Source organism: Amblyomma americanum, chromosome 5 (genome assembly GCF_052857255.1).
Source record: "Amblyomma americanum isolate KBUSLIRL-KWMA chromosome 5, ASM5285725v1, whole genome shotgun sequence".
Taxonomy (NCBI): Eukaryota; Metazoa; Arthropoda; class Arachnida; order Ixodida; family Ixodidae; genus Amblyomma; species Amblyomma americanum.
The window spans coordinates 158,351,840-158,364,631 of NC_135501.1; the positions used below are offsets into that span (position 1 = coordinate 158,351,840).

At 46.8% G+C, this 12,792-nt stretch overlaps 1 protein-coding gene across 1 annotated transcript in view; it reads right to left on the bottom strand.

Moving 5' to 3' along the window:
* Nucleotides 1-12,282, bottom strand: part of LOC144132845 (uncharacterized) — a 38,376-nt gene extending 26,094 nt beyond the window's left edge. The window contains exons 1-2 of the mRNA XM_077665541.1: nt 11,167-12,282; nt 9,048-9,106 (exon numbers count right to left, since the gene is read on the bottom strand). Of these exons, the coding sequence (XP_077521667.1) occupies nt 9,048-9,106; nt 11,167-11,219 (112 nt within the window). The 5' untranslated portion in view covers nt 11,220-12,282. The remainder of the gene's footprint in view (nt 1-9,047; nt 9,107-11,166) is intronic.
* Between the last annotated feature and the right edge of the window lie 510 nt (nt 12,283-12,792).

Genomic DNA, 12,792 nt, shown 5'->3' on the forward strand with positions numbered 1-12,792 from the left:
ACAAAGAGAGAACAGTTGCGCTCAATTCATTTTTTAATTATATACAAGGTGCTTGTTTTTGCAAAAGAAAATACCATTGAATTGGCTTATATTGATTGCACGAGTATTCAAACTCATTTAGTAATTGTTTCATTAATATTAAGAAATATGCCTTAACTAGGTTTTCTTCTGGCCAGACAATTCAAGCTGAAAAGTAGTGACAGTTTGAATTTTCAATTCTGCATTCATGCAAAATAAAACCTCTTTTACAAATTCCTGATTTGCTAGCCCCCCCCTTTTTTTTTTGCTTGGTTTGTATTTCCAAATAGAATTTTCTCGCTGGAATGAGAGATAAATCAGTCAGGCAGGGAAACATAGTTTTCCTTTTTGTTTAATGTATGTCTATAAGTGGTAAGGGAGCTAGTAGGCATTAATTAAGTACAGAAGTTATATGGGGTACCTGAGCAAATTCATATTCCCTGATGAAATTCACCAGCGCAGTAACCCACAAGGTGAAAACAAAAACTTTTCGGGCATGTTGGAAAGGACAACGGCAGGCCTAGGAATTGCGAAAAAAAAAACGAAATTGATATGCAGAATTTGCTCGAAAAACAAGTTCATTGTAGGTAATCTCGTACTAGGAAGAGTGAGGGACTGTATAGATTCATCAATATGGGCTTAGTAGTGGCGGCAGGTTCGAAGCATGAGAACGAAACTAGCCCGGAAATAAATATGCGTTAGCGCTCACTTGGCAGCACTCTGATGTAATGAATTGCAGCTTGCCAATATTAAAGGAATGTGATACTCAACCAAAGAACAACATGTGAAGCAAGGCGTTCAGATACTAGTATATTGCTCAGGAGTAGTCACGACAACATGTGAATTTCTCGACGTCTATAAATTAAAAACATTGGGATGGTATGTGGTATCTTTGTCGCTATACAAAAAATCTCACAGGATGGTTACGACTCTGTAACGCGATGTTCAGCAATAGCTGTTTAGGCGTTTAGTTCTCGGGATATATTCCTGGGGCACTGGTGTAGTGGTCAAGTGATGCACGCCTGCACTGGCAGGCGGCTATTCCAAACAGAGCCTCCCCTAGGCTTATGGGACCCAGGCTGACTGTCACATAAGGTAGCGTGACATCAACGTCACGGTACATAATGTCACGTGACATGAAAGTCGCGTGAAAGTGACAGTGACGCACCCACCGGTTACGGCGACACGGAAACCAGGGACGGACGCCTAACAGCTATCGCTGTAAAATGTGTGTCTTTATAGGTGTGTTCAGAAATTGTTGAACCTCGCGTTTGCCTTCTCTTGTATACTGCGTTCCTCTAGTGCGTGCCACTCTTACTGCCCATCCGCCTCATTGATACATAATCACCCGCATCCATTATGAACACGCAAACGGAAGTAGCTCATGTCCCATCGCTTTTTAGTGCACTTTTTTAGTGCGTCTTCCCGGCGTTACTGCGCCTTTCCATGGTTTATGTAGCGCACCTCCGCCAGCTTTCCCTCTATTCCTATTGGGAAACTCCTTGCTGAAAACGAACAGCCAGCTCCTACTTCGCTTGCGCAGTTCATGGTAGTGACAGGCGCATGCGACAGATGGCGGCAGCTGTCAAGCACATGCACTTGCCTCTCCGCAGTTGGCGCGTTGAGGAACTAGATCGCGCCAGCAACTCCCACGTGCATTTCTTTTCAACCAGTAGCAGGCGAATTTTCATTACTACCCAGAGGATGCCACATCTTGTGAAAAAGACAATTTTATCCTCCGCAATCTCCTCCATCCAGTTAGTGTCTTTAAAGAAGCAGATCTAATACCAAGGAGAAGCCAAATTGGTTGGACGGGGAGATAATATTATGGAGTGCTCATGCATAGAGTGGCCGCCGCAAAAGCGAGAAGCGATTATATGGAGATCAATGCGAGAGGTCCGTTTTCTACAGTTACCTGATTACCTGCCTAATGCTCCACATTTCCTAACTTTGCCTCTAACTCTGCAGGCAGGCCCATGTGGGCAAAATGTTGTTAGCACTAAAAGTGAATTGGCGGTTTGCAAGGTGTTCACGACATTCTAATCGTATGCATCACGAAACTGAGAAAAGTAATGACAAGGCAATGAAAACGTCGATAAATATCAGAAATTTGAGCATTTTATCGTTGAAACATCAGTAGTGTAAAAAACTGATAAATATAATCACACGGATATATGCGTTTAATTGAAATTAGTAAGAAGTTATATTCACAATGCCTAAGAACAAACGAACTGCGCACACATATTCCAGCATAACGCATGCATAAAGGAACAGAAAATTTGAAAATCATTCGACATTGTGCTCATGAAGCCATGAGCTCCGTTAAAATTTCTGGCAGTTTCGCAGGATGGGTTTTTGATTTATAGAAGGACGGCCTGCTTCACTTAATGGCAGCTCAGATTTTCGCCTTATTTTCAGAAATATGGAGGAAAATGCGGTTTGCATCCCACTAAGACCATGTGATATTAATTTGCAATCCCTAGCGAGAAGGAACCATACTGTGCATTTGTACAGTCTGCAATTTGCGTGATGTGCCAAGAACTACACAGGCTTAATCGAACTGGCGCTGTGGCTTCCATTTCCCGAAAGATTATGAAACGCGACACGGCCCGCCCATCTCAAGCTGTCGTCTGTAAGGGCCCCGCGAAATGCCTTCCTCTACGCGAATCACCGTCCAACGACATCAAAAAACAGGCCTGGAAAGAAAAAAAAAGAAAACGCCACGAAAACCAGAAAGCTCGACATAAAAGGTACAGCCTCCAATCATCGTTATTCCACTTTCAGAAAGGGCGCGCATGCCCGATGACGTCATCGCGGGACACGCCAAACCACTTGAGCGTGCACCAACAGGTCCCTCGTTAAGGTTAAGAGGGCATCGACCACGGCGTCCGGCTCCCGTGAATGCGCGCTTAGATGTTAGAGCCTTTATAGCGACTCCCTTCGCGTCTCCTCTTTACTCTACGTCGTTAAATGTGTGCAGTGCTGCAGAAGCTGCAGCCAAAAGAGGTCCAACGAGTGTCCGGATTCGCTGAGATCAGGGCACTTCAGGGTGACTGCTCCGCGTGGGACGAGAGCACTTCGGTGCGCTGACCAATCGCGACAGCTGAGGACACCGACCGCATTTATGACGCAAGAACGAACTGTTCTTTTAGGTGAGAAATGGTTCGAGAACTCGCCGCTCGGTTCATAGGCGGCTCTACCCCAGCGGGCATCCAAAAGCGTGCACGGTTTTATAGACGGTTTTAGCGTGCGCTCCAGGCATACGTTGCTGATAGCGCCGAGACAGCGCGAGGCAAGGCCAAAGTGAAGGAACCCACTTTCACGGTGCATTAACTCTCTTTAGGAGCCACGGAGTAAAGCGCGATAAGGGGAGTAAAAAAGAAAAGTGAACGAAAACGAAGATTGGTTTCCTTCGGGGTTTAACCAACCACTTAGGGAATTTCATCACAAATTTCCCGTATCTGTTCTAGCTTTAATTTTACACGATCTTTGCTTTTCGTTTTCAGGATCGATGTCTACCGAGACTGTTCAGTGTTCACTGAGCGCCGATCTTGAGGCAAAAAGAAAGCAAATGGATATTTTAGCTTAGATCCAGAGCCCTGAAGGTAGGGTAATGTCAGTAGGGGCTCTGGGCTCAGCGAACGTAGATCATGTGATGGAGGGCTTGGTCCACGCAATTTGCTGATAGTGCGTATCAGCAGGCTGCAGCAGCCGTTGCGAAAGGTTTCCAGTGCACAATTCTGGAATTGGCTCTGAACTGACATTACTTACTGGCCGCAGAAATAACGGAAACGCCGCGTCTTGTCCTTTTGATCCTTGTTAACCTTCCCGGATGTTCTGCGTCTGTTCTAAGCTTCACCCACCCTATCCTCATGCTTATTCTCTCACAGTCTGTATAACGACGACGAAAAGTTTATGCAACGTGAGTTGTGTAAGGAAAGCTCATTTATTTGCATCTAAGACGCACTGCTTCGGAACTAATCTGTCGCATTATGTTTGCTTGTGTCTATTCCAGGCCGGTTCTAAATGCAGTGCTAAAATCTGTTTATACTGAGAAATAAGTGGTAACCTCTCCCCCTGGGATATTTCATGTCTGTGAAGCCTCCAGTTCAAGCGAGGAGAGTCCACTCCCCAGTAAAACATATGCTAAGCCAAGTCTTTAACCCCACCCTGCGTAGACCACAAAACACTTTGGCCATGGTGCTCTTTGGACAACCTGCCCAGGAGCGAATAAACTGGAAACATTTTCAATTCAACTAAAGGGTTAAAGTTCCGTTAAGCAAAATATACTCATATACTCGCTCCGAGCAACCATGGGGTTGTATTTCGCTAAACTTTGCCAACTTTTGTTTCCTTTTTAAACATGGGTCTAGGCTGCGCGTGAACCCCTGCGTAAGCAAACAAATTGGCGCCTTCGGCGTTGCTTGCTTTTGCTTCGTACCTTGCTCAAGTGCGGGGAATAAATCTCTGCCTCCAAACTATAACTGCGCCGAGAGACCGATGATATTGAAAACTGAACGGCGCATGCAAAATTTGCTCCTAACCTCGTTCAAAGATAGCACGAATGGTCGAGCACTGATCCATGCATGCGAAGCTCGGTCCCGTCGAGGAACGTGCTCGGGAGCGTAACCCGCCTCATCCCCCGGCGGTCGTTTCGTAAGCGACCACGGCACCGTCTCTTTAAAGCCTGACCAGCCATGCGTGACCGAGCCCCGATATTCCGGACGAACGCTCCCCCCTCTGATGGTTTTACCCCTGGGAACCTCCCTCGCTTTTCAACCCTCAGTTTCCCAACAAACGCTCGACTCTGTAGTTTTCATCCACAAATCTCGCGTTTCTACGATGTTTGACATTTCTTCACTTTCTTTTCTTTCTTTTTAGGCGTAGGGTTTAACGATGGGAAGCAAGGTACAGACATGGACAAAGCTTTTTGGGATGCGTAATTGCGGGAAAAAAAATTATTTCCGCGCTGCCTCTCAAGACAGTCAGATGTTACTATTCCAGTAGATACAGCATTGATGTCCCCTCGTGATTCAATATTTTTTATTAACCAGTTATGCCCGACTGCGCAGAAACAATTTTTTTTTTTACCTCGAACGCGCATTCCGCATTCGCATACGGTCTGCTTGTTCTCCACTTATTGCCTTACGCCATTACATGACAAGAGAAGAAACGGTTACGTAACTCCCTCGCTAACTCGCCGCAGTTGCGCCATGGATAAGGGATTTTGTCGGTGAGCTGAAGATCGCGGAATTGAATCTCGGCCGCGGCAGTCCAATTTTGGCGGGGGAGAAACTCAAATACGCCTGAGTGCTGTAGGATGTCAGTGCTTTTTCGAGAGCCCCGGCTGGCCGAAATCGATTCTGAGCCCTCTTCTAGGGTTTCTCTCATAGCCCATGAGCAGCTATTCGAGGCGTTAAACCTCAACACTTAAATCAGCGTTAATATTACAAAAAAAATTTAAACCCTTCATTACCAGCCTGACAACGCCCACTACAGGACGGAGGACCCTCGGATACCTCTTAATTCAACTTGTCCTCTTCCACCCGCAGCCACCTTATACTTCCTTATCTCGTCCGCCCACCTAACTTTCTGCCACCCCCTGCTACGCTTGCCTTCTCTTGAAATCCAGTCAATTACCCTTAACGACCATCGGTTATCTTGCCCTCGCATTACATTATGTGCCCAAGCCCATTGCTTCTTGATCTTGCCGGGGATGTCATTAACTCTCATTTGATACCTGACCCGCCCTCCTCTATTAACATTGCACCTATCATTTTCCATAGCTCGCTGCGCTGTCTTCAAGTTAAGGTCAACTCTTTTTGCCAGCCTCAACGTTTCTGCGCCATGGATTACAACTGGTAGGATACACCTGTTATATACTTTCCTCTCAAGGTACATTCGCAGACTGCTAATGATCACCTGAAACTGCCGGTCGAATGCACTCCACGCCGTTTTTATTCTTGTTATTTCACTCTCGTGATCCGTATTCGCGGTCATTACCTGCACTAAGTAGATGTACTCCGCATCAACTTCCGAAGCTTCGCTGGCAACCGTCAACTGCTCTTCCCCTCCGAAGCTCATGAGCAATACTTCAGTTTTCGGCATATTAATTTTATACCCGCCCTTTGCTCTGCCTGTTTATGATAATGATAATGCATTGCAATAAATCCCCTGAGCTACTCAGCAAGGCAATATCATCAACGAATAGTATATTACTTCGGTGTTCTCCATTAATTCTTACCCTCAACTCTTACCAATCCAGGCCTCGGAAAGCCTCCTGTAAACACGCAGTGAATTGTACTGGAGATTGCGTCTCCTTGCCTTAAAGCGTCCTTGATTAGGAATTTATTATTTTTGCTGCGGAGGACTAGTGTGGCTGTGCCGTTGCTATAGGTATCTTCCAATACATTCATATCAGGCTCTTCTACACCCTGATTCCGCAGTGCCTTCATGACTGCTGAAGTTTCGACTGAGGCGAATTCTTCTCATTGTCTGCGAAGGCTATATATAGTGTTTGGTTATATTCTGCGCAATTATCAATCACCTGATTGTTGGAGTGAATATGGTGCATTGTCAAGTAGCCTTCACAAAAGCCAGCATGGTCCTTTCGTTAAATCTATGGTTAAGTTAGTGTAAGGTGGCTCCGATTTCATTACAGATTACCTTGCTAAATACATCGTATGCAACTGACAGTAAGCTTATCGGTCTAATTTTTCATATGCTTTTGTTCTCTTTCTTAAGGATGAAGATAACCGCGCATTTCCAGGACTCTGGTATGCTCAAGGTCGTGAGGCACTGCCTGCATAGGGTAGCCAGTTCTTGCATGTCAGTCTATCCGCCATCCTTCAGCAAATCAGCTGTTATACAACCCTCAATTGTCGCTTGGGAACACGTTGCAGTCTTTGTAAATCTTTCTTTACTTCCTCTTTTGTTAGCGGCGGGAGGTCCAATTCCTCTGCCTCACTGCCTCCATCATTAGCGTCCTGATTACGTCGGGCACCGTATAAATCCGTGCAAAGCTCTTTGCCTCTGCTCTCTATCCATATCGGTAATGACATTGCCCTCGTCCTACCGCATAGATGGCCTAATGCTTTCAGCATCCGCCTCGTATACGGGAGGTGCGGGGTGCGATCAATGATGCCGCCGGGCACCCACCGGCTTCGGCTTTCAACGGATACAATCTTCCCCCTGGCCTGGTGCTCGGCTGCTCTGCGGTGAAATGCTTGGGAAATGGGTCTTTGACCCCACCTCGGGTAGACAAAAAGAGCCACAGTGGGCTTTACCACAGTAAGGGGATTTCGGTCATTCGACGATCAGTGATATGTCGAGGGCACGGGAAGGCCATAGCACTGTACAAAAAAAAATGCATCAGGAGTGATACCAGTGCACGAAGCACCTTGTTGTGTTTTGACTACTAGTGCTTGCTTGCTTGCTTCCTTGCTTTTTCGCTTGTTTACCTGTTTATGTTCCCTTTTTTTTGTGCATTTGTGCGGTTTGTGCGTGCTCAACAGTCTTTCTCTACGTGGGTCCGTCAGTCTGCGCATCCGCCTGCCTATCCGTCGGTCTCCTGGTCCGTCTGCCTGTCAGTCTCTTCGTCCGCCTATCTCCCTGTCTGTCCGTCTGACGATCCAGCCGCCTATTTGTCTATCTGTCTTTCTCTCTATACGCCCTGTCCATCCGTCTGGTCCGCCCATCCTTCAGCTGCCTCCCTCCCTCCCTCTCTGTCTGTCTGTCTGTCTGTCTGTCTGTCTGTCTGTCTGTCTGTCTGTCTGTCTGTCTGTCTGTCTGTCTGTCTGTCTGTCTGTCTGTCTGTCTGTCTGTCCGTCCGTCCGTCCGTCCGTCCGTCCGTCCGTCCGTCCGTCCGTCCGTCCGTCCGTCTGTCTGTCTGTCTGTCTGTCTGTCTGTCTGTCTGTCTGTCTGTCTGTCTGTCTGTCTGTCTGTCTGAGTCACTGTGTTGTAAAGGTGACCAGACGAAAAATGAGTGGAATAATTGAAATGCATTTCAAATAAGAAGTACAGAAGAAAATGAACAGAAAATGAACCACGAGGAAGTTATCGTGGCTATACCCCATTGGCTGCCTTACAATGGAGAAGGGGCTGAAATGGGCCGAAACAGAAGAGGGAACCTTATAGTTTGTTGTGTCAAAACTTAGGGGGACATTTAAGCTCGGGATTAAGGGTATGAAGGGACCATGGTAATGTTTTTTTGCTACTTTCTCGATTAGTAGCTATTTCTAAGTGCTCCCACTTATAAGCATACATTAGCCGGCATACTAGACTATGTAATACACCACAAAACACTTAATGTCTCCCTTCAACCAAGTCGAACAAATCCGTCTCGTTGGCCTAGTAGTAGCGTGTCTGACTCAAAACCAGAAGGGGCATGGGTTCGATTTGTACTTATATAATACCCTATTTTTCTTCTCAGCGTTATTTACATCCTTATATGTCATAATGAGATTTAAGTCATGCTACGATCTCATAGCCGCAATTTAACGTGAGTGTTAATCATTTTCATTATACAGCCGAACGTTCGACCTCACAACCCTTTCGACCAACCCTGAATTAGTGTGACAACGCGAGCGGTTTTTCCTACGAGAGTCCGCTTTAATGCTATCGCGTTAATAGGACGCGCCTGTATGGCTCGCTGTGGTATACAATGGGCACGAGAAAAACATCGATCTGAGTGCAAACACAACTTAGCACTTCCTGCAATTTTCTGCCGCTAGCTGTGCCACATTCCTGCCAAAAGAGCTACTCCTAAGCCCAACATGATCTGTAAGTACCGTAGTGTGTCCATTGGTGTGTCCTGTACAAAAGGAATCGCAACAGTCTTAAACTTTAAATTACAGATTCCATCGATACAAGGTTTCGCTCTTCGTTTTTTTTAATTTGCGTGGTACGGAGAAACCGTCACTGTGCAATGGGGAACGGGAGAGATGTTTGTAGTTCACTGAAGAAGCAAAATAAATTACTGCTAAAAAGGGTGGAGGCAATAACGTAAGAGATATCAGTTGCCAACCCACCTGCGAAGCGCTTTTGTCGTCGAAGGATCCCCGGCTTGGTCGATGAAGCACATTGGCTCCTGAGCAAATAACACAGTTCTATAAGAAAGCATTGTTTCTCACCCAGTGCATCTCCAAATGAACGCACGGACCTCCCGCTGAAAGATGACAAATGCTGCTTAAAACAATATGATGCAGGTATAGAATTATGTTTCATGATTCTCGAATAATAATTAATAATAATAATAATTGGTTTTGGGGGGAAAGGAAATGGCGCAGTATCTGTCTCATATATCGTTGGACACCTGAACCGCGCCGTAAGAAAAGGGATAAAGGAGGGAGTGAAAGAAGAAAGGAAGAATAGGTGCCGTATTGGAGGGCTCCGGAATAATTTCGACCACCTGGGGATCTTTAACGTGCACTGACATCGCACAGCACACGGGCGCCTTAGCGTTTTTCCTTCATAAAAATGCAGCCGCCGCGGTCGGGTTCGAACCCGGGAACTCCGGATCAGTAGTCGAGCGCCCTAACCACTGAGCCACCGCGGCGGGGCTCATGATTCTCGAACACTTGCTTTCTGAACATCCTCCTGTTACTTATCCAACATTTCATAGTTTTAGTTTACAAGGTTTCTGAAATATAATAATAATAATAATTGGTTTTTGGTGGAATGGAAATGGCGCAGTATCTGTCTCATATATCGTTGGACACCTGAACCGCGCCGTAAGGGAAGGGATAAAGGAAGGAGTGAAAGAAGATAGGAACGAATAGGTCCGTAGTGGAGGGCTCCGGAATAATTTCGACCACCTGGGGATCTTTAACGTGCACTGACATCGCACAGCACACGGGCGCCTTAGCGTTTTTCCTCCATAAAGACGCAGCCGCCGCGGTCGGGTTCGAACCCGGGAACTCCGGATCAGTAGTCGAGCGCGCTAACCACTGAGCCACCGCGGCGGGGCGTTTCTGAACTATACAGTTTGCTTCACAGAAGGTGTCCCAGAATTTTTAAAAATTGGTTTTTTGAGCTATATAGCTGGCTTTTGTAGCACTGTACTGCCATCGGGGGCGGACGCCAGAAAGCGAGTAAATTATGTTACCTAGTAATCTGCTAACGAATTTCTGTTCGCTAACTGTTTAATTGTTACAGTTGATGGCCCGCTTTCAAAGGGAAACTTGTAGCTCACCGTTATTTATAGCCATATCAGAATTCATGATTCAGAAAAAGAGCTATTACCCTCGGCGCTGTGTTCCAACAAATTTTGGCTGTCACGTGCGCGTTTCAAATATCGCGCGTCTTTGGCGCGAGGGCTGCAATGCCTACCAATTCATGTCACCCCTCATCGCACGTTCCACGTGACATTCACTTTCCCCGCCTGCTCTACGGTGGTCACCCCTGTTCGCTGCACCGAAGCAGAAGTATAGTGAAAAAAACAACATGAAAATAGGATTTGAGAAAAGGAAATGGCTCTGTCACTGTCTCACTTTTCGCTGAACACCGCAACCACGCTGTGAGGGAAGAGGTGAGATGTGAGTGAAAGAAAGAGGTACCGTTGATGAGGGCTCCGGAATACTTTGAACTTTTTCAAAACGGACCATTCGTCCGTTTGTCTTGAAGGGGAATGTACTGTACGGGTGAATCAAACGTAGTTGATTGACTGTATCGCATTAGCGTACTTAGCGCCCATACGCTATGCGGAACAACCTATGACTTTACACACTTTTCGACTTGGAAAAAAAAATGCAGATTAAACTCATCTATTATGAAGTTTCCACTTATCTCGTGCACGCCCCGCACTAATTCGGAATTAGTACGAAGAAGGAACGAGTTTTGCTTTCACTCCCTTTATCCCTTCTCTTACGGCGCGGTTCAGGTGTCCAACGATATATGAGACAGATACTGCGCCATCTCCCTCCATCCCCCCCCCCCAAAAAAAAAACAATTATTATTATTTGACAGTCTTGCTCGGCGGAATGTTTTTCTGCCCTTACATTATTTCCGTTAACGTCGGTCGCTTACGTCCGTTGTTAGCGTCAGTTGCGTGGGGGTCATACACAAGATATACTTTGGGAAGAGGAACGCTGTGTGAAGCAGAGCGGGAACGCAGTAAAGTCAAAACGACAAGAAAAGCATTCCACTTACGCCAACAGGTGAAGTATACAAGCGGCACTTAGAAATGATCTCCAGGCGAACATGTCGCAAACTTGCTACACTTGGAACAGGAGTTTCCGCAGAAAACCAGGCACTGCCTCTCGTAGCTCAAGTGCGCAAACAATCGCGCACTGCCAACGGCTGCGTTATTCAATCGTCGTTTTTGATGCACGCATCAGCGGTGCGCCTCTCGCGCGGTCATTCTACCGAGCGGGCCTTTGAGGTTCGTATTCCGTGACTGCGTCTCACTCTGGGGAATTGTTCCAGCACGGTTTCGATCTGCGCTGTGGACGACGAGGATGTAGGCCGACAATCGATGCAGGTAGGCTAGAGTGCGATCAAAGCTCCAGAACGCGCTCCAGACAGACGTAGTTTCCTGTTGGACGAATGTCAACAAAGGTGTTCTGGTTGTAACTCTCAAGCACCGAGCTATCGTGATCCGTCCGCAACTTCCACTCACAGACGACTTGCAGTGGTTGTTCGGAGTACGCCGTCTGATGTCACGTCCCTTTCGATGTCTCCTCGAGTACGGGGGGTCTCAAGAAGTAAAAGGCCTGCAGCGACGACTTCTCATTGGCTTCCTGCTTTCCTGATTCAGAGTGGTTTAGCTAGAGATGTTGAGGAGATAACCATTGGAGCACCTGTCTTCGTGCATGAAATGTCAAACGTCTTCACCTCAGAATTCTCTCGCTATCACTCGAAGCACTGAAGCAATCGTGACTTACGTGGTAGGCCGTCGCGTATTCTGCCGATGCCAAAATTCAGAAGCACAACACCACTGACACACAGTCTCAGTTATGCACCAACAAACATCAAACAGCAGCGTTAACAGTGTTCACGTGCAGTGAAACTAAACAATGGCACCACCTGGATGAGCTTCTGCACTCCCACCTAAACAAGCGTACCACGGGAACTCTTTTTAGCAAGCGCTGTGTTCACATCCTAATTGCACTCACACCACCTCGTCTTCCGAAGCGCACTACCACCGTCCCGAACGAAGCGTCAGCTTGAGATTAAATGGCTTGTTTTGACCACACAGGCACGTGCGATACACGGCGCGTCACCTGTCCGCCTTTCCTTGTTTGCTGTGCTGCCGGCGTTGCGTATGAGAGAGAAAAGTCCTCGCGCTCGGAGTGTGCCCTTGCGGAACCAGTTTCTAAGCGAAACCCGCTGGGAGGGGTCAGACTAGAGGCACGTGGAGCGGAGTTTCATTAGCGCAAGCCGGGAGGTCGGTGGCACTCTCCCGCGAAACATCGCGTCGATTGCCCTACGTAGGAGCCAGCGAAGCTTTGTAAGCAGACGTTAGGGTAACTTCGCACAATCTCCAAGAAATTTCCGTCGGAGTTGCAGACGTGAGTATAACTAGAGGGCTGTCGATCATCTTCATCACCATTATGAACCATGTTTATCCAGTTGATAACAAAGGCCGCACTTGGATGATGATGATGATGGTGATGATGATGGTGATGATGATTTGTACCTCTAGGACTTTAGGTGTGCTGGCTAGAAAGTACAGTGGTTAGCGGGACGCTCTGATATCGTCACAGCAGTTTTTTTTTTAATGGCTGAAAATATTTCCTTCTCGAAACAGTGAGAAGACGTCGTAAGCGAAACCCC